This window comes from Ruditapes philippinarum, unplaced genomic scaffold (genome assembly GCF_026571515.1).
Source record: "Ruditapes philippinarum isolate M1 unplaced genomic scaffold, ASM2657151v2 ctg386_1_1_1_1, whole genome shotgun sequence".
Taxonomy (NCBI): Eukaryota; Metazoa; Mollusca; class Bivalvia; order Venerida; family Veneridae; genus Ruditapes; species Ruditapes philippinarum.
The window spans coordinates 24,679-49,757 of record NW_026862271.1 but is presented as its reverse complement, the minus strand read 5'-3'; the positions used below and the strand labels follow the sequence as shown (position 1 = coordinate 49,757).

At 32.2% G+C, this 25,079-nt stretch overlaps 3 protein-coding genes across 3 annotated transcripts; 2 read left to right on the top strand and 1 right to left on the bottom strand.

Annotated features, from left to right (window-relative positions):
* LOC132718502 (UDP-galactose transporter senju-like) lies at positions 1-11,059 on the bottom strand. Its single transcript, XM_060702201.1, has 6 exons — positions 10,907-11,059; positions 7,326-7,443; positions 6,736-6,782; positions 4,696-4,835; positions 2,713-2,880; positions 1-1,941 (listed from the first exon to the last, which is right to left on the bottom strand). The coding sequence occupies exons 1-6, from the start codon at positions 10,989-10,991 to the stop codon at positions 1,462-1,464; spliced, it is 1,038 nt and encodes a 345-aa protein (XP_060558184.1). The 5' UTR covers positions 10,992-11,059; the 3' UTR covers positions 1-1,461.
* Positions 11,060-15,349: 4,290 nt separating this feature from the next.
* On the top strand, positions 15,350-18,926 carry LOC132718484 (uncharacterized). Its single transcript, XM_060702183.1, has 3 exons — positions 15,350-15,502; positions 16,553-16,958; positions 18,548-18,926. Exons 2-3 carry the CDS (start codon positions 16,669-16,671, stop codon positions 18,891-18,893), a joined length of 636 nt encoding a protein of 211 aa, XP_060558166.1. The 5' UTR covers positions 15,350-15,502; positions 16,553-16,668; the 3' UTR covers positions 18,894-18,926.
* A 3,326-nt stretch (positions 18,927-22,252) lies between these two features.
* On the top strand, positions 22,253-23,693 carry LOC132718483 (uncharacterized). The gene is made up of 2 exons (XM_060702182.1): positions 22,253-22,898; positions 23,327-23,693. The coding sequence occupies exons 1-2, from the start codon at positions 22,546-22,548 to the stop codon at positions 23,523-23,525; spliced, it is 552 nt and encodes a 183-aa protein (XP_060558165.1). The 5' UTR covers positions 22,253-22,545; the 3' UTR covers positions 23,526-23,693.
* The last annotated feature ends 1,386 nt before the right edge of the window (positions 23,694-25,079 follow it).

Here is a 25,079-nt window from a genome sequence, read left to right as displayed (position 1 = left end):
TTTGAACAAGCTTTGTAGACACTTACTAGAAGATATTTCATGCTTAATATCTAAACTCTAGCTATTTGGGTTTTTTCACAGAAGAGTTTTAAGTTTTTGCTATACACATATAAGGAAAATCAATGACCCCCGGGGCGGGGCCAATTTTGACCCCAGGGCTTTTATTTGAACAAACTTTGTAGACACTCACTAGAAGATGTTTGATGCTTAATATCTTAACTCTAGCTTTTTGGGTTTTTTCAAAGAAGAGTTTTTAAGTTTTTGCTATACACATATAAGGAAAATCAATGACCCCCGGGGCGGGGCCAATTTTGACCCCAGGGCTTTTATTTGAACAAACTTTGTAGACACTCACTAGAAGATGTTTGATGCTTAATATCTTAACTCTAGCTATTTGGGTTTTTTCAAAGAAGAGTTTTTAAGTTTTTGCTATACACATATAAGGAAAATCAATGACCCCCGGGGCGGGGCCAATTTTGACCCCAGGGCTTTTATTTGAACAAACTTGGTAGACACCCATTAGAAGATGTTTCATGCTCAATATCTTAGCTCTAGCTCTTTGAGTTCTTTAAAAGAAGATTTTTTAAGTTTTTACTATATGCATATAGGGTAAATCTATGACCCCCTGGGGCGGGGCCAATTTTGACCCCAGGGCTTTTATTTGAACAAACTTGGTAGACACTCATTAGAAGATGTTTCATGCTAAATATCTTAGCTCTAGCTCTTAGGGTTTTTTAAAAGAAGATTTTTTAAGTTTATACTATATGCATATAGGGAAAATCAATGACCCCCTGGGGCGGGGCCAATTTTGACCCCAGGGCTTTTATTTGAACAAACTTGGTAGACACTAACTAGAAGATGTTTCATGCCAAATATCTAAGCTCTAGCTCTTAGGGTTTTTTAAAAGAAGATATTTAAAGTTTTTTCTTTCGGTTGCCATGGCAACCAGAGTTCTGCATGGAATTAAATTCTTTGAACAATTTTTAAAGGTGACCACCAAAGGAACATTCCTGTGAAGTTTGGATGAAATTGGCCAAGTGATTTATGAGGAGATGTCATTTAAAGTAAAAGTTTACGGACGGACGGACGACGGACGAAAAGCGATCACAAAAGCTCACCCTGTCACTTTGTGACAGGTGAGCTAAAAAGATGTCATTTATAAATTTTGACTTTTATATCATGCTGTCTTAAGAGACCGTTTCATTAAGCGACCGTTTTGGGTGCTTCCCTTACCCGGTCGCTTAATACACGTTTGACTGCAGTGTAACTGTACATTCCCAAATATGAATAAATATACATAAATGATAGAAAAAAGTTAAAGCCCCCTCATCATAAACTTCTCCTTGTTTATGTTATATTTCTAATAGAATTTAGAGCCCAAATTCAATAAATAAAGTTTGTTCAGTCATTATACCACATTATTTTACATGTCCATTGAAACAGAGTTCAATTCTAAAAGAACTAAACTGTTTCAGATTTCCCATTTGCCTTCTCTTTGTCTTGAGTTTCATCTTTTGGTACATTTACCACAGGGTTGTGAGCATACAGGAAGGTGGCTGCCGACACAATAACAATAGCAATGATTGTATAAACATCTATAGTTATACCAAATAGGAACCAACACAATACTGCTGTAAACATCAGTTCTAAAGCACTAGCAAATGTCTTGAGAATGGAGTTGAGAGATCGTAAAAATAGACTCACGACAATACCAATAGCTGCGTTGTTCAGCATTATACATATAACATTAATTTGGAAAATTGAACTAAGGCTTGATGCAGTGAATGCGTCGGTAAGCTGTCCTTTGTATGCAAGAATAAGCCCGTTGCAGACGATCGAGTCCAAGTACATAAATACATTCTGCATCATGATATGAATGTCTACACCACGTCCCTTCAGTAAATATTCATTGTACACACCAGCAAAACATGAACAGAACACCTGAAATACAAAAATGAAATGATTACCAAACAATTAAATTACAACAAATGCCTCTCAAAAGTCACTGAAAACTAGCATGTAATGTAAAATTATGTAACAGTGGCTCTATAGCATAAAGTTTAAACAGGGTTCATACAGACATTCAATGCCAAAATTCAAGCATTTTTAAACTCTTTTTTTTATGATTTTTCAAGCTTTTGTGTCAAACAAATATCAATGATCAAGTAACTTATAATGGTACTGTCATACACACACTAGCTGTAACCAATAATTGTGAGCAAACATTTATTTTATTTTTTAACTTTAATACTAAATGAGATTGTTTGTTGAAACTATATCTTTTCTAACCAAGAATATGTCATCCTTTTCATTTACAAGCACCTTTTCAGATATTAACTAAGTACTTTTCAAGCACTTTTTTAGAAATAAAGCAAATTGAAGGATATTATTTTTCATTTTTAAGCACTTTTAAGAAAGGGGCTGACATTTAAGACCTTTTTAAGACTGTATGTACCCTGTTATATAATTTATATGAAATTTCAAGAAGGCGCTAGAAATGAAACTGAGCCAGACTTTCATGATATGAAAATTCGTAATCAAATTAGTACATTAATACACTTTTTATTACACTGTTTGGTTGTCTTGATGTCCTCATAGGCAAGAGACATAATAAGGATGAATTTTATTCTTTTTTTTGCTTTTTCTTTTGGGGAAAAAAAAACAGTTATGAAAACCCATTTCTACATTTGCTGAAAAATTTATAAAATTTACCTGAACAAGGATTAAGAATAGATGTAGATTAAGGAATGAAGTTTCTTTAGTTGCATCAGCAGCTGTACCACTACCAGTTAGTCTACCATACTCCTTTACTATACAGCCAAATGTGAGAAATACTAGAGATACCCACTGTATACGACTTAACTGTTTCTGAAATACAATCTGGAAAAAAAAAAGAAAAATTAAAAAGATCATCATTTCAACTTTCTCACATATATGTGTTATAATCATATCAAACATTCCATCTTAGCAAATCTCCAAAAATAACACAGATTGAAACTTTCTTATATAACATGAATTAACATGAAGCCTTACCATGTTGGATGGTTAGGTTTTATGTCTCACCAACAAAGTATAGGTCAAATAGCGAATTTCCAGCATTACTGGTGGTGGAATACCTCAAGTGCCCTTCCGTGCATTAGTTCAGGCAGGAACGGGTACAGTGAGTAGAATCACTGACATTCCCCATTTTAGTTGGATAGTTTCCTCACATCAAAGAATCCAAAGTACCTATCGAGAATTCAAAACCACAGTGGGCAGATGCAAGTGGTTTGAAGTGAACAGCCTTAACCACTTGGCCACGATTTTGGAAAATTAAAGCTTTGATCTATGTGTACTACAATCTAAGTTTTTTTCATGAGGGACTGATATATTTTGTTACGAAAAAAACAAGAATAAGAAAAATTGAATAATGTTGTCCATAATCACATGTACAAAACTTACTTAACAAGCATTTGATAGTATTGCGGGCAATACAGTAGTCCCCTACCGGTCCCTCAAAAAGTTCTTTAATTGTCATACACTCCTGTGTATTGCCATTTATAATGAATTTGAGGATGAAGTCTGTATTTGAAAATATCGACCACAAAACATAATAAAATAAGTTTGTCTATATCACAGTAATGTGTTAAGTTTCCATGCTTAGTAAGGAAATTATGTTTATACAACCTTGTCATATTATTACGATGTGGGATTTTAAAGTAAATCCTATAAGGAATGAAGAAGTTGGAGTGAAAATACCAGTTTCTCGAAAAAAATCTAAGTTCAAGGGGGACATAATTCTGGAAATAGTCTTGCTAGAGTATTTAACCTTCTCAAAAATGTTGAGTGTTAATAAGAAACATATATATGAAGTTTGAAGTAGATACATTAGGAAATAAAGAAGTTATTTAAAAAAGACAACATTTTTTCCCCTAAAAATCTAAGTTCAAGGGAGGTAATACTGATATTTTTTGTGCTAGAGTTATAAACCTTGTCACATATGATGTGGTTGATGACCAGAAACTTATATTTAAAGTTTGAAGTAAACACCTTAAGAAATAAAGAACATATAGTGAAAAAGCTGAAAAATTTAAATCAGAAATCTTGAAATTCAGGCTATTTGTTGCCATAGCAACCAGAATTTTCAACATAAGAAGAAAAGAAAAAGATGTGCATAATCTCCAGACTGCCATCTACCCATATTTCAAGTTTCATAGAAATATTTTCAGTACTTTTTGAGTTATCACTGGATCCAGTTTATGTGTTAAATTTGCCATATTTTCAGACTATTTGTTGCCATAGCAACCAGAATTTTCAACATAGGAAGAAAAAAAAAGACGTGCATAATCTCCATACTGCCATCTATCCATATATCAAGTTTCATAAAAATATTTTCAGTACTTTTTGCGTTATCGCGGGATCCAGTTTTGTGGACGGACGGACTGACGGACTGACAGACAGACGGAGGGTAAATCTAAAGTCCCCTCCGGTTAAACCGGTAGGGGACTAATAAGGATTTTTAAACAGGTAAACATATTCACACCAAAAATATAATATAGACACAATCAAACTGTTTTTACATGCACCATTTGATAAAGTTTGATTAAAGTATTTTGCAAAAGAGTCTGCAAAAATAGAAAAGTTTACAGATTATAATACTCCATACTCCTGAAATTGTTCCTGACAAAAAAACAACAAGTAAATAAATTGACTTACCTGAAAGACAACTCCAGTAACAACCACCCTGAACTGTAGAAGAAGGTAGTATGTGGTTGGGTCATAGTTAGCTAGATTCTCAAACTGAAGGTTGTTATATAGACAGTACAGACCAGCTGGTACAAAATAGTACAGTAATGCTGAAATATACAATTACATGTATTTCTATAACATAAAAATCATTAGTGCAATAACAGCTTATTACAAGATGGATGCAAATAGACCTTTCCTGTGTAAACAGTTTTATCAATTGGCTATCCGATTATTTCCAGAATTATTTTAAGGTATATTCATAATAATGCGTCAGTAAATATTTGTGATCTCACAAATCAAGTAATAAAAGGTGTTGAATATTAAAGACTGATCTGGGTGTATGCATTTCTTCAGTTGAAAATATTTTGATCAGTTTCAATCATATAAACTGAAGCACAGGAGTGTAATAAAGACATTCAATAAAAAGAGCTGTCACACAATGACGAATGCCTCCGAAAAGGTTTTTTAAGCATGCAGGTATTATGAAAAGAAATGAGAATGAAAGTAACTAATTGTTGTGAAATGAAGTGCTATTTATAGCAAACTTAACACCTTGGGACAAGGGTCTTGGATGTGACACATCATCTTCATGTGGTAGACATTTATGCCAAGTTATTTTAAAATCCTTTAATCCATGACAATGTTACAGTTTGGAAACTAATGTGTACCTTCAACTTTTCTGATGAGTATCAGTACCTTCAAACTATTAAAGTGACCTTGACCTTGGAGGTAGAACATGGGTCTTACATACACTCGTCATCTTGATGTGGTAGACATTTATGCCTTGTTATTTTAAAATCCTTCGATGCATGACAAAGTTACAGTCCGGACACGAATGTGTGTACCTATTATCTCTAATTGTGATAGCATGAACCTTCAAAAGTAAGTGTACCTTGACCTATGAAGAAGGGACGTGGTTCTTGGACGCGACACAATGTTGTCATGTGATAGACATTTGTGCCAAGTTATTTCAAAATCCCTCAATGCATTACAAAGTTACAGTCAGGACATGATTGTTGTGTAAGTGGGGATACATGGATGGATGGACAGACAGACATGAGCATTAGCTGAGACACATCATCTTGATGTGGTAGACTTTGGTGCCAAGTTATTTTTAAATCCTTCCATGAATGACAAAGTTATAGTCCAGACTTGATTGTGTATCTTCAAACTCTTCTCGAAAGAATGAGTACCTTTAAACTGTAAGTGTGACCTTGACCTTGAAGGTAGGGACATGAGTCTTGGACGATGTAAACATTTAAGCCTTGATATTTTAAATCCTTCGATGCACAACAAAATTACAGTCCGGACACAAATGTGTGTACCTATAAACTCTTATTGTGATAAAGTGAAACTTCAAAATGTTAGTGTGACCTAGACCTTTGAGGTAGGGTCGAATCCTTAGACGCGACAGACACATCGTCTTGATGTAGTAGACATTTGCACCAAGCTATTTCAAAATCTCTCAATGTATGACAAAGTTACAGACCGGACACTAATGAAGTGGGGATGCATAGACAGACAGACAGACGGTGCGAGTTGAATATGCCGCCCTTCAGGGGGAGGGGGGCATAAAAAAGGACCTTTTTTAACACCCTATTTACCCTTCTTAATTTATATATGTGATTATTAGAATATTATATTTGTGTAGATTCAATACCAAATTTATTGAACTTGTTGAATAAAACAATATTATGCTCAAAGAGACTCACATAATATGATTTTATTCAACTTGTCCAATAAATTATGTATTAAACCTACCATCATTCAATATCCTCTATTAAATAAATATAAATTTTGTTTACAGACATGACGATCAAATTATATTTATAATTGATAATTTGACACAATTATCTTACCAGAAAAGTATTTTCAATTCAAAGATTTATTAAAATAATTGATAATTAAGTACCTGAGGGCAGTAATACTATTAACAGGACAAAAAATATACATTAACTTTACAAGTTCTTTATCTCTTTATCAAAGCATGAAATAGCAAATACTTACTTTCTTTATTATTGACAAAGTCACTAACAAACGATGATGGGGATTTCCTAAAATGTTAAAAGAATATACTTAGAATATACTTAGTATAAGTACAATGGTATGACTGTTGTGGGGGTGTATAATAACTAAACAAAATGCGTTGCAGTTTCCAGATTCAACCTTTACTGATCAACAATCATATATAGAGTAAACAACAGAAACAATGTAAAGTCGGAAGTGACGTTAATGTAAGCGTGGAACATCAGGTTATGTAAGGCGCTATAAATGATGATATCAATTCCAGTCAACTGTATCCATTTAACTATTTTTGATCATGGATAGCCTACACAGCCAACAGAAAAGCCTGAGGCTGAAACATTAAAGTATAACTCACTTGCATAACTTCATATCTGAAGTCACTAGCAGAGAAATTGGCAATTACTGGTTAGTTATCAAGGAAATCTGGTTAGCTGGACTGTCTATCAAGATGATCAAAAAGTGGGTAAAAATTGGTATAAAAGCCAGAAACATTTCATTAGTACATGATTTTATATTTTTTGTTTTAAAATAATACATGTATGAATGAAATATTAGTCTAAAATTGTACTTACTCTTTCAGATAAATCAAAATAGCTGCAACCAATTTAATACATTCTGTCAACAGTACCACTGTCACGGTATTGTAACTGTATGTATTGTTCTTTGACTTTGAAGCTGTAACCAGTATACCTGTCAATGAATAAACATAAAAATCTCAAACAAGGCTGCATGGTGTAAAATTTCATTTGTTTTACAAGAATAGAAAATATCTATGTTTTATACAAAAGCATTTGGATATGCCATTATGATACTGTGATAAAACACACTGTAATTTCTCAATATTCAATAAGAAATAAAGAAATTTATAAATATAAAAGAGTCGGATTATCATACATGTATGTTTACCATTGTTTTGACCATTACCAGTGTCAAGTGCATATGTTGTGTTAAGACAATAAATGAATCATAATTAGTTACATATAAATTAAGCAAATTTAATTATAATATATTTCCAAAGTTTTAAATTTCAACTTACATTACAACACACAAAGAAGAAAATAATGGGTGAATAGCTTCCAAGATTCATAACAGTTACTTTACACCTGATTATTTTTTTTTACCTGTGAGTGTTGATAAAATGTTATTGTTGTATTATTACAAGAATATGATCTTAATATGATTGATCATATAGGTCACTACTTATTTTTACCAATTTGTATGTTAAAGATTTTGACTGAGTTATATACTGGTACAATCAAATGCTCACTAGGTACTTCGCTAATAGTAGCACTCACCCAACCATCTACATAATCTGGTTTTGTTATGTAAATTACTCTTGTATTGAGGAAATTGTGTGTATAAGGCCAAAGTATAATATGATCTGTGAATGAAGTCAAGTAGTCTGAGGGAATATACGTTCCTATAGTCATAAGCTTTTTTAGCATCAAAGGTGAAGTAAAACTGTTGCATGTTGTGTCACTAAATTTCAGTGAGTCTGACAATTTGTAGTTTACACATGGTTTGTCTGCTTATTACTCAGTGTGCATAAAATAGAATAAAAGATTTTTTTTTCATATTTAAATAATTTATATATCATGTGAAAAAATGTTAAGTTCTTTTTTTTACTCCAAAATTCCTTCCAATAGAATTTGCCATCTTTAATCATCTCAAATACTGTTGAAAACCCTGAGCCTATGCATTTAAATTAGCAAAGGTCGCTATGACATAGGGTGTAGTTACTTTTAAATATGGTAAGACCAATTGAGTATGTAAAATTTTTAAATTTGCCGATTATAAAGTGGCAGGACAGGTGTCATATAAATTATGTTTAATTAGCTGCAATATTTACATCAGCACAAGGGCACAATGTCCAATGGAGCTGCATATCATGTCACATATATTTTAATTGCAGTCAACTTTTATCAGCAACTATGTATCACCAATCAAGTTTAAGTTACACCCAGAGATGATGACAAGCATATATTCTGTAAACATCTGTACATGTGGTAAGTAAAAGTGAAATGTCATTTCACTTTGATCTTCAAACTAAGCAAAGTTCAGAAACTTTAGGTGACTAAGTCGCTCAAACTGCCAAGTTGCTAGACAGACCACTGTATATACATATCAAAGAAATTATCAGTGCCATTTTCAGTTCATGAGCATTAACAATTAGAAAAAAATCAGGTAAAAAAGTCTGGTGCAACTAATTGTACTACGTAATGAGATATTGTGCTATTTCTGTATATGGACAATATCTGAGATTCTGACCCAGAACAAACATATCTTTATATCTCTAGAATCTTTCATGTCAATATATTTGACTAATATAAAGTCATACAATAATTTAATTTTATACTAGCAGTAAAATCAGGCATTTTTTTATTCTAATTATTTTCTTTTCTAGATAAATAAATTTAGGATGGTCCCCTATGGTACCACTGTTCTTATTATTTCCAGCAAATTTTACACATGAAAAGAACTTGTATTTACTATTTTATTAAATTATGTTTAACTATCGCATCTTGAGTTTAAAATACACATGTCATTCATAGAATAATTCAATGATTTAAATTAGAAACATATATGGTCATTAAGTCATGTTTTGAATGGGAGCTTAAACGGAGAGCACTATGGTACCGTGGTATGTAAATTGATGGCCCATTTTGGAATCAGTAGAATTTTTTCAACAGAATATGACATCACTGCAGTTTCAGAAGACGACCTTTATTTGTCAGAACAGGAAATTTTCAGTTTTACCGGTAAATATGGGATAAAATAAAAAAGTATTTCCAACACACTTGGGCAGCTTTGGATTTTCCTATCAATGACAGAAATTTATTTTAAATGAAAATATTTCGAACATTTTTTATCCAAATTCAAAAAATCAGCACTTCCACTTTCACTTTAATGGTGGAAACATTCGATTGGTCGCGTTCAGTGAATAAAGAAACACATTTTCTGATTGCACCGGAATGGGCAAGGACGCGGGGAAAAGAGTCAACTCGGCCCTATACCAACTCGGCACGGGTCAACTCGGCACGGGTCAACTCGGCCCACTTTACAAAAATATATAGGCCTATATAACGTTTTTACTTTGCTTTGCATGTTGTTAAGGTAAATGAATAATAAGAAATATCTTATTATTATTATTTTTATATAATTATACATTGTACCTCTGCCGAAATAAAGTATATTTAGAAAAAAAGTTATTTATTTGTCTTGCAGATTCGATGAAATTAAAAAATTTGTAAAGTAATTTTCAAAAAAATATGAAACAAAAACGTGTTTACTTAATAGCATTAGCTTCTAATTAATTGCAGGTGGTCTAATCAAATTTGAATGAATGAGTCAATCATAATTATCACCTAATTAATCGGTATCCTTAACATACACATTGATTGATAATAATACCCCTTGACAATAGGAGTCCTTTGATGTCTTTTACCCATATTTAAAAGTGGGCCGAGTTGACCCGTGCCGAGTTGGAATAGGGCCGAGCTGACTCGGGGGCCGAGTATGTTTTAGGGCCGAGCTGACCCGGATTCAGGACGCGGTACCCGCGGGGAGTACTATATATAAGAAAGTAAGAAATCTAAAGGTGTTTATTATATCTAATTGTCTCGCATGTTAAGGAAGGAATTAAGGATGTCATCATTCTATTGAAGTCCACTCTGTATCATTAAAACATGCACAGGAGGCAAACTCCTCACAGTGATTTGATTGACAGAGCTATTGTGTGCAGCAAAGTAAAGGGAGTCTGAGACCAGTTTGTTTGAGGGAGGGAGAATGCAAACATGTAAATGAATTATGATACATATTGGATTTTTTTTGATGCAACAGGTTAAAATTCTATGCTGTTTAAACATTAAGATATTCTGAGTTGATCAGTCTACAAACATTTGATTTCAGTTTTATTATTCACTTTCCCGTTGTTGCAGATTTTGCATGTACAATTGATCAAGATTAACAGGAAATAAGACTTTAAACGGGTAAGTACCGGGTGCTTTGATTTTTTCATTGTAAGTCACCTCGGCAAATGCTTAGCGTCGCAAATCTCTGGTAGCATAGAATATATCATTTTTATTCAAAGTCCTAGTAACCAAGAGAAAGACAAAACGAACATCGCGGAAATATGTTACTTATGGAAACAAACCTTGATTTATAAAAAGTCCCATATAAGATATGAAATAAACAAAGCTCATCTTTGTAGGAAACAGGTCTTTCGAACACCACGCCATTGTTTTGTGTCGTTGCTACAGTTATCCGTGCAAATTTCTTCTCAAAAGTGAAGTTGTCGACCTGTCAACAGGTACCTATGGAAATGACCAAGTTTGCCGAATGTTATATGTTTATGTTAAAAATTACGACTGGATAGTTGTTGAAATCGTTGTCATCTGCTGTCAAAAAAATCTTAAATAATTCTATCAAACATAACAGGAAAATGAATGCACATGGGGTCATTTCTGATCATCTCCCAACCCAAAACCAGCAACAGCAAGGTTTACCAAAACAATATGATAACATTTTATATATTTTCTTTATTTCATTTTACTTTACTTTAAAACCGATTGATGGATTAATAATTAAAGGGTCTACAAAATCGACCCATATATTGCACAAAACCCATATTATTTTCAAGGAATTAATTAATTAATTCATCATTCATTCATTCGTTCATTCATTCATTCATTCATTCATTCATTCATTCATTCATTCATTCATTCATTCATTCATTCTTTCATTCTTTCATTCTTTCATTCATTCATTCATTCATTCATTCATTCATTCATTCATTCATTCATTCATTCATTCATTCATTCATCCATTAACTAGTTGAAAAAGAATTGTGTTTTTATAGGACATATCAATCTGGGAAAACATAAGGCTCTAACCTGCTAATAAACATAATTTTAAACGAATATCGATTCATATATGATTATACAACTACAATAGACATCACCACAGAGCTATGATTCTATATTATAAGTATCACAATAATACCCGATGAACTTCAGAGGTCATCTATTAAGTTATTTAAATTATCATTTCGTACAAGAAAAATGACAAATAAATCATTCATTTCACTCATAAAACAGAAAAATCTCCTAGAATAAGTATTTATTCAGGGGTGTAGTGACCGAAATTGGAATAAAGCTGAACACTATTTGGGAACATGAACTTTTTCATAATCAGATATGTACAACTTATTCAGATAAAGCAATTTATATTAAGTATTGAAGGGGATGCAAAACTTGAGACAAACTAGTTTTTCATCTGGCGACAGAATGTTGTAAACATTGAGTATGTAGCCAAGCACTGGTGACTGCATTACTTCTTATACATCTAGTCAGGGTATTTCAAGTAGAATTTGAGAAAAAAAAAACTGATCTGCATAATTATATTATATTATATTATATTATATGTGTCTTTATAACAATCAAATATGATAACCACCAGTTAGTAACAGTGTCAGTTGAATTGAGGTGTAAAATTGGCAATGTTTCAAAAGTCATGTAAAACTTTATATATTTAAATCTTATCATAATCTTGACAAAATCACAGAAATAACAAAAGTTGACCGTCTTGTTTAAAAAATATCGGCAATTTAATCTAAATTTGTGCATCAGTTATATAGAACAACAACGGCAATTGTTTTCATCAGTTAAACCTAAGTCTTACTTACACAAGAAACAACCACGGTTTTGAAATGCAAACAAAACCAAAGAAAAGTATATCTCAACAAAAGAACAATGAAAAATTGAGGCATATTGAAACAGGTGTTTGTCAGATTTGATATAACAGAACTGCTAAGGGTAGTTAGATATATAAACTTTTGTTCAAAACAATGCTTTCTTTGTCCTCGAGAAATATTGTTAATTCCCAATGGATAACATTTGTAAAAGAGTTAAAAAAAGACCCTCTTAATGATCTTGTTATTTCAGAATATTTTCATTTGCAGAAAGTAGATAGTATTTATCACTTTAAAGGTATTGTGAAGCTTTGACGGCATGGTCATGATTTACAAGAGTGGCATAATACTATAGATATATCTTCTAAGTGCCTATAGTTAATATAGTGTACCGTACAAAATTTAGCCATAGATTGTAATCGAAGATTCTGTATCTTATGTCCACATCTAGCTATTGGTGACGAACTTCACCACTTATTTGAATGTACGGATTTTAATGACATAAAACGTAAATCTAAATATTAATCCCAATATTCTTAAACTTGACAGATTAATGAAAAGTTGTGATAAAACAATACTACTTTAATTATCTCTTTTTTGTAAAAATATCATATTAAAATACTTCTCATTCTTCGTTTCTTTTCCTGTTTGTAAATGAGTTTTGATCTCTTATTTTTGTTTATTTTAGCAAGTCATAATTGTTTTCCTTTATATGTGATATAAGTTGATTTTCTTTTATGGCCGTTATTTTTCTGTTCAATGGCTTGTCATAGTTTGTTATAACCAGTTGAATATTACATGCCTTGGTTAAATAATCAAAGCACAGAAGGCGCTGAATTTGTTTGGGTCTCAGAATGTCAGAAAGGTGAAGGTTGTGAGATTATAGATCAATTTGTTTTTGTATAGTGTCTATATATATATAGCTGTAGTAAATTGGCAAACAGGCTAATTGCAACACTGATTTTCAATTCAATGTTTATTTGACAATTTAAAAAAAAAAGAATAAAAAGAGTTGCCTTATCTGGGATTCGAATCCCAGACCGCTGGTTTGTGAAGTGAGCGTGTAACCTCTGGACCACAGGGAAGTTATAAACAATCAGCCTGAAGCAAACCATATTATTCTTAATAAGAGTTTTTAATCATTATTAATTTCAAGATATTTTATTCACGGTAAACCTGTTGTTTAACATTCATGTAAATAATCATGTCCCTGTACTAGAGTCAACATCCTTACTTTATTTTTCAGGAAGTTTAAATAACAAATGTTCATTTAGGCGATCACAATAATCCGAAGCTTTACGAAAATAGCCGAGCAATTTTCATTTATCATCCGCGTAACAAAATTATTTGAATCTATTACCGGTACTTTGCGGAAATATTAAAGAATTACATAATATTAGAAATCAATCAATCAATCAATCAATCAATCGGGAACTACCTTTTTATTCCCTCAGAGGTTAGAAAATTAATGCGCCTGCCATTTGCCAATCTTTACGCAGTGATCTCTCCTTAATTTTTCAGCGTTAGTGTACTTATAAAGGGAAGTAACCGCATCGAGGAATTCGTGATGGACTACTTTCGGATTTTGCAAATAAGCATATCAGGGTATGAAAATTCGCTACGACCCAAACAAATAAAAACTGAACAGAACTGGTTTTACACAAAACGAAAGAAAAGGGCATTGAATTAGACCCTCTATTTTTGCAAAATATCATTGACTACGACACACATGTACGACGTGTTATCTCAAATAATTTCCTGACTAACATGTATTATGTCCGAACAATAGCAATTTATTTGAAATGCTTCGTACACGCGTAATTTTCTGTTTTCACTTTAAACGAAATATGATTCCAATTTAATGATAGAAGATTACTTTGATTATGGTTTATTATCATATTTATTCTGATGACGGCTCAACTGCAGAACCGAAACCGGTAGAAAATAAATTCCATAAATCAAACAGGCGTTGACATGTTGTTTTTCTTCCTTTTGATTTTGTAGAACAGAATTTGGTAAGAGATCGGATTGTATATATTTTTAATTTTATAGATTAGAAACGGATGTATAAATTACACAATTAGAACAAAATGATTTATTAATGATGATGGTTTGTGCTGCTCTAATCTGTTCTAGAATATATTAAGCAGGGACTAATTAATAAGCAAAACAATTTCGGTAGAATGATCTATGGAAACTTTACAGAAGGCACAATACGTCAAAACTTAAAATGTTGTAGGTTCGGTGTGATTGAGAGTAATGATAAAGGTGTGATTGAGAGTAATGATAAATGCAAGCTTTCCGAATCATAATTTGAGCTCTCAAACCATTTTCTCTATTTATGCTGATGATTGTTAATTAGGTAAAATGTGAGTACACATGTCAACAGGCACTAGCGACGTTCATAGAACGCAGCAGGCGTTATCAACAACCTTTCATTTTCATTGTTTAGTGTCAAACAATACTCTCAAAGTTTGTGTATAAAATAATGTACTGCGTGCTATTCTGACGTAATTAATATTGACAAATAAGCGTTCTTTAACGCCAGGTGTAGTTTTCCTTATTTAGCAACAGATGGGCTGATGCGATCGATTCTCAGAGGAAACTGCGTAATAATGTTCAGGTGTTATTGAGTGAAAAAATATAAAATGGGGGAAGATGGTTTGTTATTTTAAAACGGGAATTTTGGTACAGATTTTGCCTTGGGTTTAAAAAAAAGAAGGGGGATTAATTTTTTAAATTTTTTTTGAAGATAGTTAAAGGGGTTCATTGAGAAATTTTTTTTTCAGAGTTATGAGCACACAACAGTTTAGTATGAAAAAAAATAACTTTAAATATAAAAATTTTTGAATATCAAAAATCATAAAAAATTTATAATAATTGTCGCATGAATTATAACTAATTAACGCTTTATTTTTAGTGTGTCTGCAATGTTCAAACCAGGATACAAAGAAAATCTCAGTAATATTGTGTAAAATGTTACCATGGTTATAATTGACAATATAATAATTTCGCAGCCACACCCAGGAATATATTAGTTTATTCTCATCGTAATTGATGGTAAGATATTTGCTTGCTGAATGTAGCTTTATATTTCGTTCTATTTATACAATTTTGCCGAGGTATCAACATTGTATTTATTTATTTTTTATTTATTTTGTTTTCAACAATCACTTTTATTAGAAGCAACGTCGCAATAGTAACAATATGACTGGTTAACATAAAATAATTAAAGAGTGGGTTACATGATACTTAATACAAATTCTACTTTAAACGTTATTTTCAGTACATGGGGACAGTGATTATAAACCATTATAAATTATTAACATTGTATCATACATTTGTTTGTTTTATTAACTAGTGTCTGTTAGTCAAGTTCAATGATTTGTATCACGCTCCAATGTAATATATTGGCACATTGTATAATTATGTTCTTTTCTGTCTTGCCAATTATTCATAAAGTACAGTTTATCGCGATGGTGGTCATGTTATCTTGATTGGTTTGAACATTTGCATTTACAATACTGTTTAGTTTAAAGATAACATATAAAAAGTATTCTTTATCTCTAGATCTTGACTTTAACAAATAAAACTTGAATGCTGTTTATGTTATAGTTTGATAAAGATTTACATAATGTATGTAACATTTTAAGCAGTATGAAAACATTTAACTGTTTCCTTATACATTTCCACATATTTCCTTCCTTGTTGAAACGTTATAGATAACCAAACCTCGTGTTCCCTAAGGATTAAGATCAAGATCAAAATACAAATCTAAAAAAAAATACATTTTTTATTTTCATAGATTTAATATCTAATGTGGTAATGAATAAAGTGAACTTGAAGTAGCATTTTTATGATTTTTTTAGAAGAACTGAATATCTTCATTTTATTCGACCCGGTAACGTTTTTTTTGTATTGTATTGTTAGTCCTGGTTATTATCCCAAAAATAAGTTTCTCTGCAAATCTGAAACCATTTAAAATATTTATCCCAATGTAAACATATGCAATATACCTACGTTGATGATATTTAACTACATGTATATCTACTCAAGAACCTATAAAATAAAAAAAGAGTAATACTACTCGATTTATCTTTAATTATACAGAACCATCGACCATATAATTGAGATCAACAAAAATGGCACCACTCCTGCAGTACTAGTGAAAGCCATATCTTCTTACAACATTTGTGTATGGTACCTATAGTGTAACGATATTTGCTATGGATTATGTACACTCGTGTTCTTGTACCACTGGCGGCGAGATTGAAGACATGTTGCAGTGTGCTCCTTGTCCTCCACCGTTTTTGTCCTATATTCAACTGAAAATGACAGCCATAGGAAAGCTGTGCAAGAGGGAGGTCTGCAGTATTGCTAGAAGATGCAACATGTCAGAAAGTTCAGAACTGACTACGGACTGCCCTGTACACGATACCCAAGCCGAAGTAGGATGTAATTTATTTTGTATAATCATCATTGCATCTGTGTTAAGCGTTGCTCTTCTTATTAGCATGTAAGTACATGTATATTTTGTCGTGTTATAACAACTCTTTGAATGTCAAAGAACGAACATTAACATTTATATTTCTTCTTTATTTATTCTTTTATAAAGCAATGTAAAGATTTACTTGCAAATTCATGCACATTCATATAAATTCATGTAAATCATAAATATTTTTCAAACATTTTGCATAATCATCAATGCAAACGACCTGTTAGTTAATAAACAATTCTCGTGGCGGTTGCATAGTCTCAAAGCATTATTTCTGCAAAATGAGCTAACTGTACACATGAACGAATACTCTGAATACAGCAACCGGTAGAGTGAAAGGGCGATTTTGTCTATTTCAATGCTTTGGTTTAAACAGTATCTATTTCTTCTTCAATATTTACAAACAAAATGACAATGCATTAATTGCATTAAATGATTTAATGATATGCCATGTGAAAAAATTACATAAACAATTCCTTAAACGTGTGTTAGGGATTCACAAAAAACATGCAATGATGCTGTTTCCGGTGAATTGGGGAGGTTTCATTTATATTTTGATTGCATAATCGGTTTAATTAAGTATTATACAAGATTAACTAAATCTACAGTTAGTGAACTTTTTAAAACAATGCTCATGTTGATTGCGAAATGTTTTACAATTGTAAAAGAAATAGTTGGTTATTCAGTGTATTCTTTATACTAAAATATTTAAAAATATCTGAAAATTTATATAAAGAATCAATATCTTATTGTTCAATACAATTTATTGATAAATTGAAAAATGGTAAAGATAATGATTGAAAACTACGTACTTATGTACAGATTTTTGTAGGCAACCTTATTTAGCAGAATCAAAGATAAAGATATTATAACTTGTTTTACAAAGATAAGGATAAGTTCTAACACACATTGCAAATAGAGATTGGTGGATATAAAACAATCAAGTCTGATAGAAGATTCTGTGAGGAGTGCAACTGAAAAGAAGTTGAAGACGAGCTTCACTTTGTAACTGCTTGTAATGCTTTTACTAGTCAACGCAGCATTTCATATAGTGAAATAAAAGATAGGAATTTGAACTTTGAAAAAATGTCTCAGATCAGCAAATTTATTTTTGTAAAATGCTTCATGGAATGTAATTTAAAAGAAAACCTACAATAAGATACTATATACAGTTATTGTGTTTTAAAGTATCATTACATTTTAAATATGGTGTTTAGTAGTTAAGTTTGTAAACTTTAGTTTGTTTATCAGTTATTTTCTCTCTATTGTTACTTTCTAATACGAATCAAGCTTTATTTTCGTTTACATTTTTAATTGATCGTTGATCTCATTATTATTGTGATTTATATGTCATTTTACAAAACCTTTGACTGGAAATAAAAGTATTCCATTCTATAAATGTTACTAACATACGTATATGTTGATTAATTCGACCCCCTTCCAATTGTATACTCCTTGTTTTTCGGTAATACTGTTGGTGTTGAATTCCAAAGGAATTTAAGCATGTGACTTTATTTGTAATCTTTTGTATGTTGATTGTCGTTTTAGAATGTATATTATATCGAAAAATCTAGTAACATATGAATTCAATTTAACTTGTTAATTTTCAGATTGATAATTGTAGTATACAAAAGAAGGAGTGGTGATATTAAACAAGATGCGATCAATGTCGTATTTAACGATACAGACAGTGAAACTAGCGGGAAATCTAGTGACCGAGGATCATCTAACATTCTTGAAGTTCACGCTGACTGTCACTATGAAAATGTTACTACAAATGAAAAAGTTAAAAGTAGTCCAGACGTTATTGAACATTCACAGTCAACTAAAGAAAATGATGGAAATTTTACAAGTTTTAAAGATAATGACCCAACCGATTCACCAGTAATTAAAAGCGGTTTGCGAAGTCGTTCAAATGGAGAAAAGAATGATACTTGTATTGTTGCAAAATTATAAATGCGTGTAATTAATGTTTAGTTCCATTATGAAGAGAAAAGTCTACATTTTGCACAGTGGTTCTTATACACGTATTAAATATTTGAGAAACATCGAAACAACGCGCTTGTACAATCGTTGCCATCGTTTTACTTATAAATGCATGCACGTCAAGTTTGTGCACAGCATCAACTTAAAAAAAACACTGTCGTGAGGCTTAGGTGTCGAGAATTGGTGAAAATGTCCTTGCTAACGTGTTAGTGTTATTTTTGTTTGTTTGTATCTTTGTTTTTTTTGTGGGGTTTTTGTTGTTGTTGTTTTTCGCTCACATAATATATATTTTTTCAACTCTTTCAATAAATTCAGTATTGAACATACACTCGTTCAGTATCCTCTTTTTCATAAATAATTAAATACACGCCCGTTTAACTCACAACGAGTGAAAAATGTCCATCGGTAAAAATGTTGTGAGCAACTTCCGTTCCTCGTTGTGAGCACCCATCTTTGACGTGTGACACGATAAACAAGGTGAGTGTTTCATAATTTTTGAAGATTGCAGACATTTATGTAAAAAATATCGAAATGCAGTTAGCTAGCGATGTGTTTTCCGAGTATGCACATGTAAAGATATTGCCTGTTGGTGGACAATTTGATGGAAAATGCCGTGCGACGCAGTGACTCGGGGTTAGCTGGAAAACTGGAGACAAACTTCTCTTGGGGACCTAATTTTTAACATTGAAAACGTCGATTCTGGTGACGTTTTGTGCATTCTAACCTAAAACAGATACCCACAAAGTCTTCAGCGTAAATTATTATCTGAAAGTCTTCATAGAAACAAGATTACCTTTTTTTGCTTTAAATCCTCGTTGTGAGCACTATAACCTCGCTGTGAGCAAGACAAGCGCAGTGCGTATATGGTTTTAATAATGTAATCTAGATGGTGAAAAATATAATTTTCAATCTACCCACAGCAATTAAAACGTTTTTGCACAGCAGCATTTCTTTGCAAGACCTTGTGCATACCCCAAAGGGAGGCATATTAGTTTTGAACTGTCCGTCTGTCCAGTCCCTCAATCTGTCCGAAAACTTTAACATTGGCAAATAACTTAAGTAAACGGATTTGATTCATATTTTGACACAACATCCCTTAGCACCTTTCCTACGGACCTGTTTTTTTTACCCTTTGACCCCTGAATGGCCTTTACCTTTCAAGGTCCAAATTGTCCAAAACAAACATTTTAAGATTGGCCATAATGTCCTGGCATAATGTTTAGACACAACACCATCTTTGGACAAGGGCCTTTCAACTATCCTATATATATTTTGACCTTCGACCCCTGAATTACCTTTCACTTTTGAAGGTTCAAATCGTTCCAAAAAACTTTTAAAACTTTGTTCATTAAACTTCCTTTATTAGTATAACGGACTCCCTACTATTTTGAAAAACAACACCCTTTTGAGGCAAGACCTTAAAACTGATCTGTATTGTTTTTTACCTTGTAACCGTGAATGACCTTCTAGAACATCCAAAAACTTTAACATTTGGTCACAACTTCTTTAGGTAAGGGTAAGTGGAATTAATTTCATATTTGGGACACTCAATGCCCCTTTGGACAAAGACCTTACAAACTTGTAATAGAAGGAAATAATCTTTACTGGGTCCATAAATCAAAGACAAAGCCCACCTTCAGGGGCATTGTCAACTTACCGTGATAGTTCTTGTTTTACATAACTTGGTCAGTCTTCAGTTCAGGATAAACACATGTATGTGTGTAACACAGATTGTGAAATTGTTGAAATATTTCATAAACACCCTGTGATGTTCACTCGTGCCACACTAGAGTATACGAAAATAAAATACCTATTTTACCTCCACTGATTAGTTCTTTCTGTTAATCTGATGACTTGTGAATATGAAGAATAATTTTTCAAAAAAAAAAAAAAAAGAAGAACTATTGCAAAGAAAACTATAATTGTACAAAAAAACGTTTTTTTTTTTTTTGATTTTGCTTTTGGTAGATTGAAAATTGTAATGCTTGCCATTTGAATTACATATTAAAACCAGACAAGCACTTGCGCTTGGTCCTTGCTCACAACGAGGTTATGGTGCTCAAAACGAGGATTAAAAGCAAAAAAAGTAATATCTTCGTTTCTACGAAGAACTTTCAGAATTAATATTTACGCTAAAGACTTGTGGGGCATCTGTTTTATGTTAGAAAATGCACAAAAACGTCACCAGAATCGACGTTTTCAATGTTAAATTAGGTCCAAAGAGAAGTTGTCTCCAGTTTTCCAGCCTACCCCCGAGTCACTGCGTCGCACGCGACGTATTTCCATCCAATGTCCACAACAGGCAATGATCTTTTTACATGTGCATACTCGGAAACAACACATCGCTAGCTAACTGCATTCCGATATTTTTACATAAAATGTCTATAATCTTCCAAATATTATGAAAAAAGTCCACCTTGTTTATCGTGTCACTCGTTTATAGATGGGTGCTCACAACGAAGGAACGGAAGTTGCTCACAACATTTTTACCGATGGACATTTTTCACTCCGTTGTGAGTTAAACGGGCGTGTATGTCTTTCATTTATATTAATATTATAGTGTGCTTAAAGCAGAATTTTTTATAGCACTTTTGGATGTAAAATATTGTATTTGTCCAGGTTGTTTGATCTATTGACCTTGGAAGTTATTTACATACTCTTTTTATTTTATAGTCCAGGAATTAAAGTTACTTTAATGATTTGTCAAAAGAAATGAAATAGTTATGGGATGACGTTGGTGGTTTCGAACTTTCTGTAAAGTATAAACAATTGTATATTATACAATATATACAATATACAACAAATTTACAGTATTGTGAGACAACTTTTGCTTTCATTGCTACTATTGTTAACTATTGTTATCAATTTACTATCCTGCTAATGGTTAAACTATTTTAACTGAAATCTTAAGTGATCGTTTATGACTGTACTTTATTGTTATGGTTTTTACCAAGTCACGGTTGTATTTTGTTTTACCAGTGTTATTGTCACGCAAATACTTTTAATTGTAAATAAATGCTCCTTAATTTATCACATTGTAAATTATTTTGCTACCTGTATCATAAAACTGCTTTTTTAATATCCTTAACATAACGCAGTTATTGTGGAGATAGATGGTTACTATATCACGTGATTATCTTCTGTTGGTTAAATGACTTATGACAATTAACTAATAATTTAACGGTACATTTTCTCAACAATAAAAATGAAAATGAGTGCACTTATTCCGGATTTTCACATCATTGTTTAACGCCACTGATCACAATTGTGTGATTTTATAAATATCCTACTTTGGTAAACTTAAGATCATAATATATGACACGTCATAATATATGACACGTCATTAATAAAGTTGCATGTTGATATATATATATATCCACAACATTCAATTTTAATAGCTTACCATAAATATTGTTACTTGTTAAGACTTATCTGCGTATAACGAATAATACGATCTATTTGCAATGAATCAAGTCATGGAATATAAGTGAAAATGGGAAATAGCGCGGCAAAAAAACCCAAATCTTTAGATATACAGTATGAAAAAGTTTGATTGGAATGTTACCATGTATAATGATTTAAAAGTGAAACAATAACTCAGCAGAAACATACATCTTTTAATATGGAATATTTTGGTCTATGTAAACTGACGTCTAATATCACATACACGGATTTTCTTAATTCCGCACCTTGTCCTCCGTCGTGGCTTAATTATAGAGAATTCCGAGACCATGCATTAAATCAAAGTTTTTGTATGCATGAAGTTTGTAACTTAGCAAAACGATGTGGTCTAACTGGTTCTGAGATTGACTGCTCGTTAACATCAACGACTGCGACAGCAACTGATTTATCCAGCGTTGTTACTGGTAATAACCAACCATTTGACGACGTTAATAATGACGATGACATTAAAATCATACTCAGTGTGGTTTGGACTATTCTTGCAGCCATTATCATGACAATCATGACAATCATGTGAGTATAATTTGATAATACACTTATTAGGCACGTTCAAGGAAACCTAAATGTATTATTTAGAAAGATGTTCCCGTTGATACACTGTTTCTTTTTAATATAAAGTAACATTTTTTGACTTCACACACAATGGATATGTTATGTTTAAAATTCTACACACTATAGATGGTCACAATATGCATATATAGTGTCATTAAGTGAAGATTAACTTTACCTGACCTGTAATAGAAAACCCCGCTTATTCATTCTTTTATTTATCGACATATTCCGTAAGAATATTTTACTCAAAGATGGGCAGAGTATATCTTTAAAAACTTAATATTCTATAACATTTGCTTAGATATTGCAGCCAAAACATAGTATAACAAAATAATAAAAAAAAACATTTCTTCTTCAGTTAAACCCATGTGTTATTCGTTATATTTCAGAGGAATATCACTCTACAAGGAAAGAAAGAAAAGGGCTAATACAACAAATTCTCAACACACTGTAAAAGAAACACCTAGAACAACAAAAGAAGACCTTGAATTGCAGTGCTATTCAACGATTAAAGAACCTGTTTCAGAAAATTCTAGTGAAGGAAATTTAGAACAAAACCTACAAAATATTAAAACAACAACTGCGTAATTCAGTTATACGCGGATGAAAGCAAATAAATAAAAATACTCCGCTGTCGCCACTAACAACACGTTTTCATTTTTTTTCAATGACGCACGTTAATGGTAATTAAATGGAGTTTGAATTCCTGAATTATTCATATTTCTATCTGAATAACATCATTGCTTATTATTATCTTTATGTTCATACGGCAGTTTTGTATTTCTGTCCTTATCGGTTATTAAGATGGACAATGATAAAAACTTTATTTCATACCAAATGATCATAATCAGTAGTAGTCATAACATGCATAACAATACCAAAAGATATCCACATCAAGCTGGTAATTTGAATTGCATGTTTCATAATCCCCCCCACCCCCTATCATCGTTCCTGCCATAGTTTGACTGCTTTATCAAAATCAATTTAATCAGACATCTATATAAACTAAACACTCTTTGACATGGAAAGTAACTTTAGAGAAAAAAAGACATAACCAAAAAGGTATTTGAAAACTTTTATATACAAAGGCACAGATCTAAACTTGTCGTCCTTTCAACCACCGCTTAGGTCATAAAGAGTCAGTGCATGCGTGCGTGCGTGCGTCTGTACGTGCGTGCGTGCGCGCGTGTGCGTGTGTATGTGTGTGTGTTGGTGCGTGCGTGTGTGTGTGTGTGTGTGTGTGTGTGTGTGTGTGTGTGTGTGTGTGTGTGCGTGTGCGTGTGCGTGTGCGTGTGTGTGTGTGTGTGTGTGTGTGTGTGTGTGTGTGTTATACCGAGTAGCGACCTATATACGTTTCTGTTGTCTTCCTTGAGCTATATAACCAGTGACGGTGTCAAATGAAGAAACACGATCGCGAGGTGATATCGGCTCGAACCTACGTTCTCTTGATTCATACAGGTACGGTAATAAATAGGTTCTCGTTTCACCTTATTAGGTTACAAGAGTTACTAGAAATCATTTCATCTAACATCGTTACAAAAGCATGATTGATATAATGACAGCAATACAGTAAGTGTTGCTAGGTATTTTCTTATTTACATATTAATCTCATTCAGACTATGAGTATCCTGGTGGCTGACGTACGTTCTAGTATGTTATTCTGAAACTTCTTCTGATTGCTCCTTAAACCTAAAATAAGCTGTCATGCCCCTTAATTTAAAAAATAAAAGCTATATCTTTTGAAATACCTGGAAAATAAGATATATATGTTATTCAACAAATATGAAAATTGTATGTACACAGAATAAAATGTTCAGGAACAAAATGTTATTCTGCTATTCTATAAGGGTTAGCACTTTAAGAAGAAAAGGAATAAACCAAATCAAATGTACTTTCTTTTGTATTACATTCGGATGCAAAATGTGAAACACTTTCAAATTAAATAGAAATTGTATACATTTATACAACTGTCGTCGAGTTAAGACTTTAGTGTTTTTGTTTGTTTTATATTTGTTAACATATTGAACTTAGCAAATTTTCCTTTTTGTAAAATTAGCAAGATATTTCTTATAAAAAACAAAACTGCAATGCGACTTTTGAGACGAATTGCTTTAATTGACGAATAAAGGAAACGTCAATAAG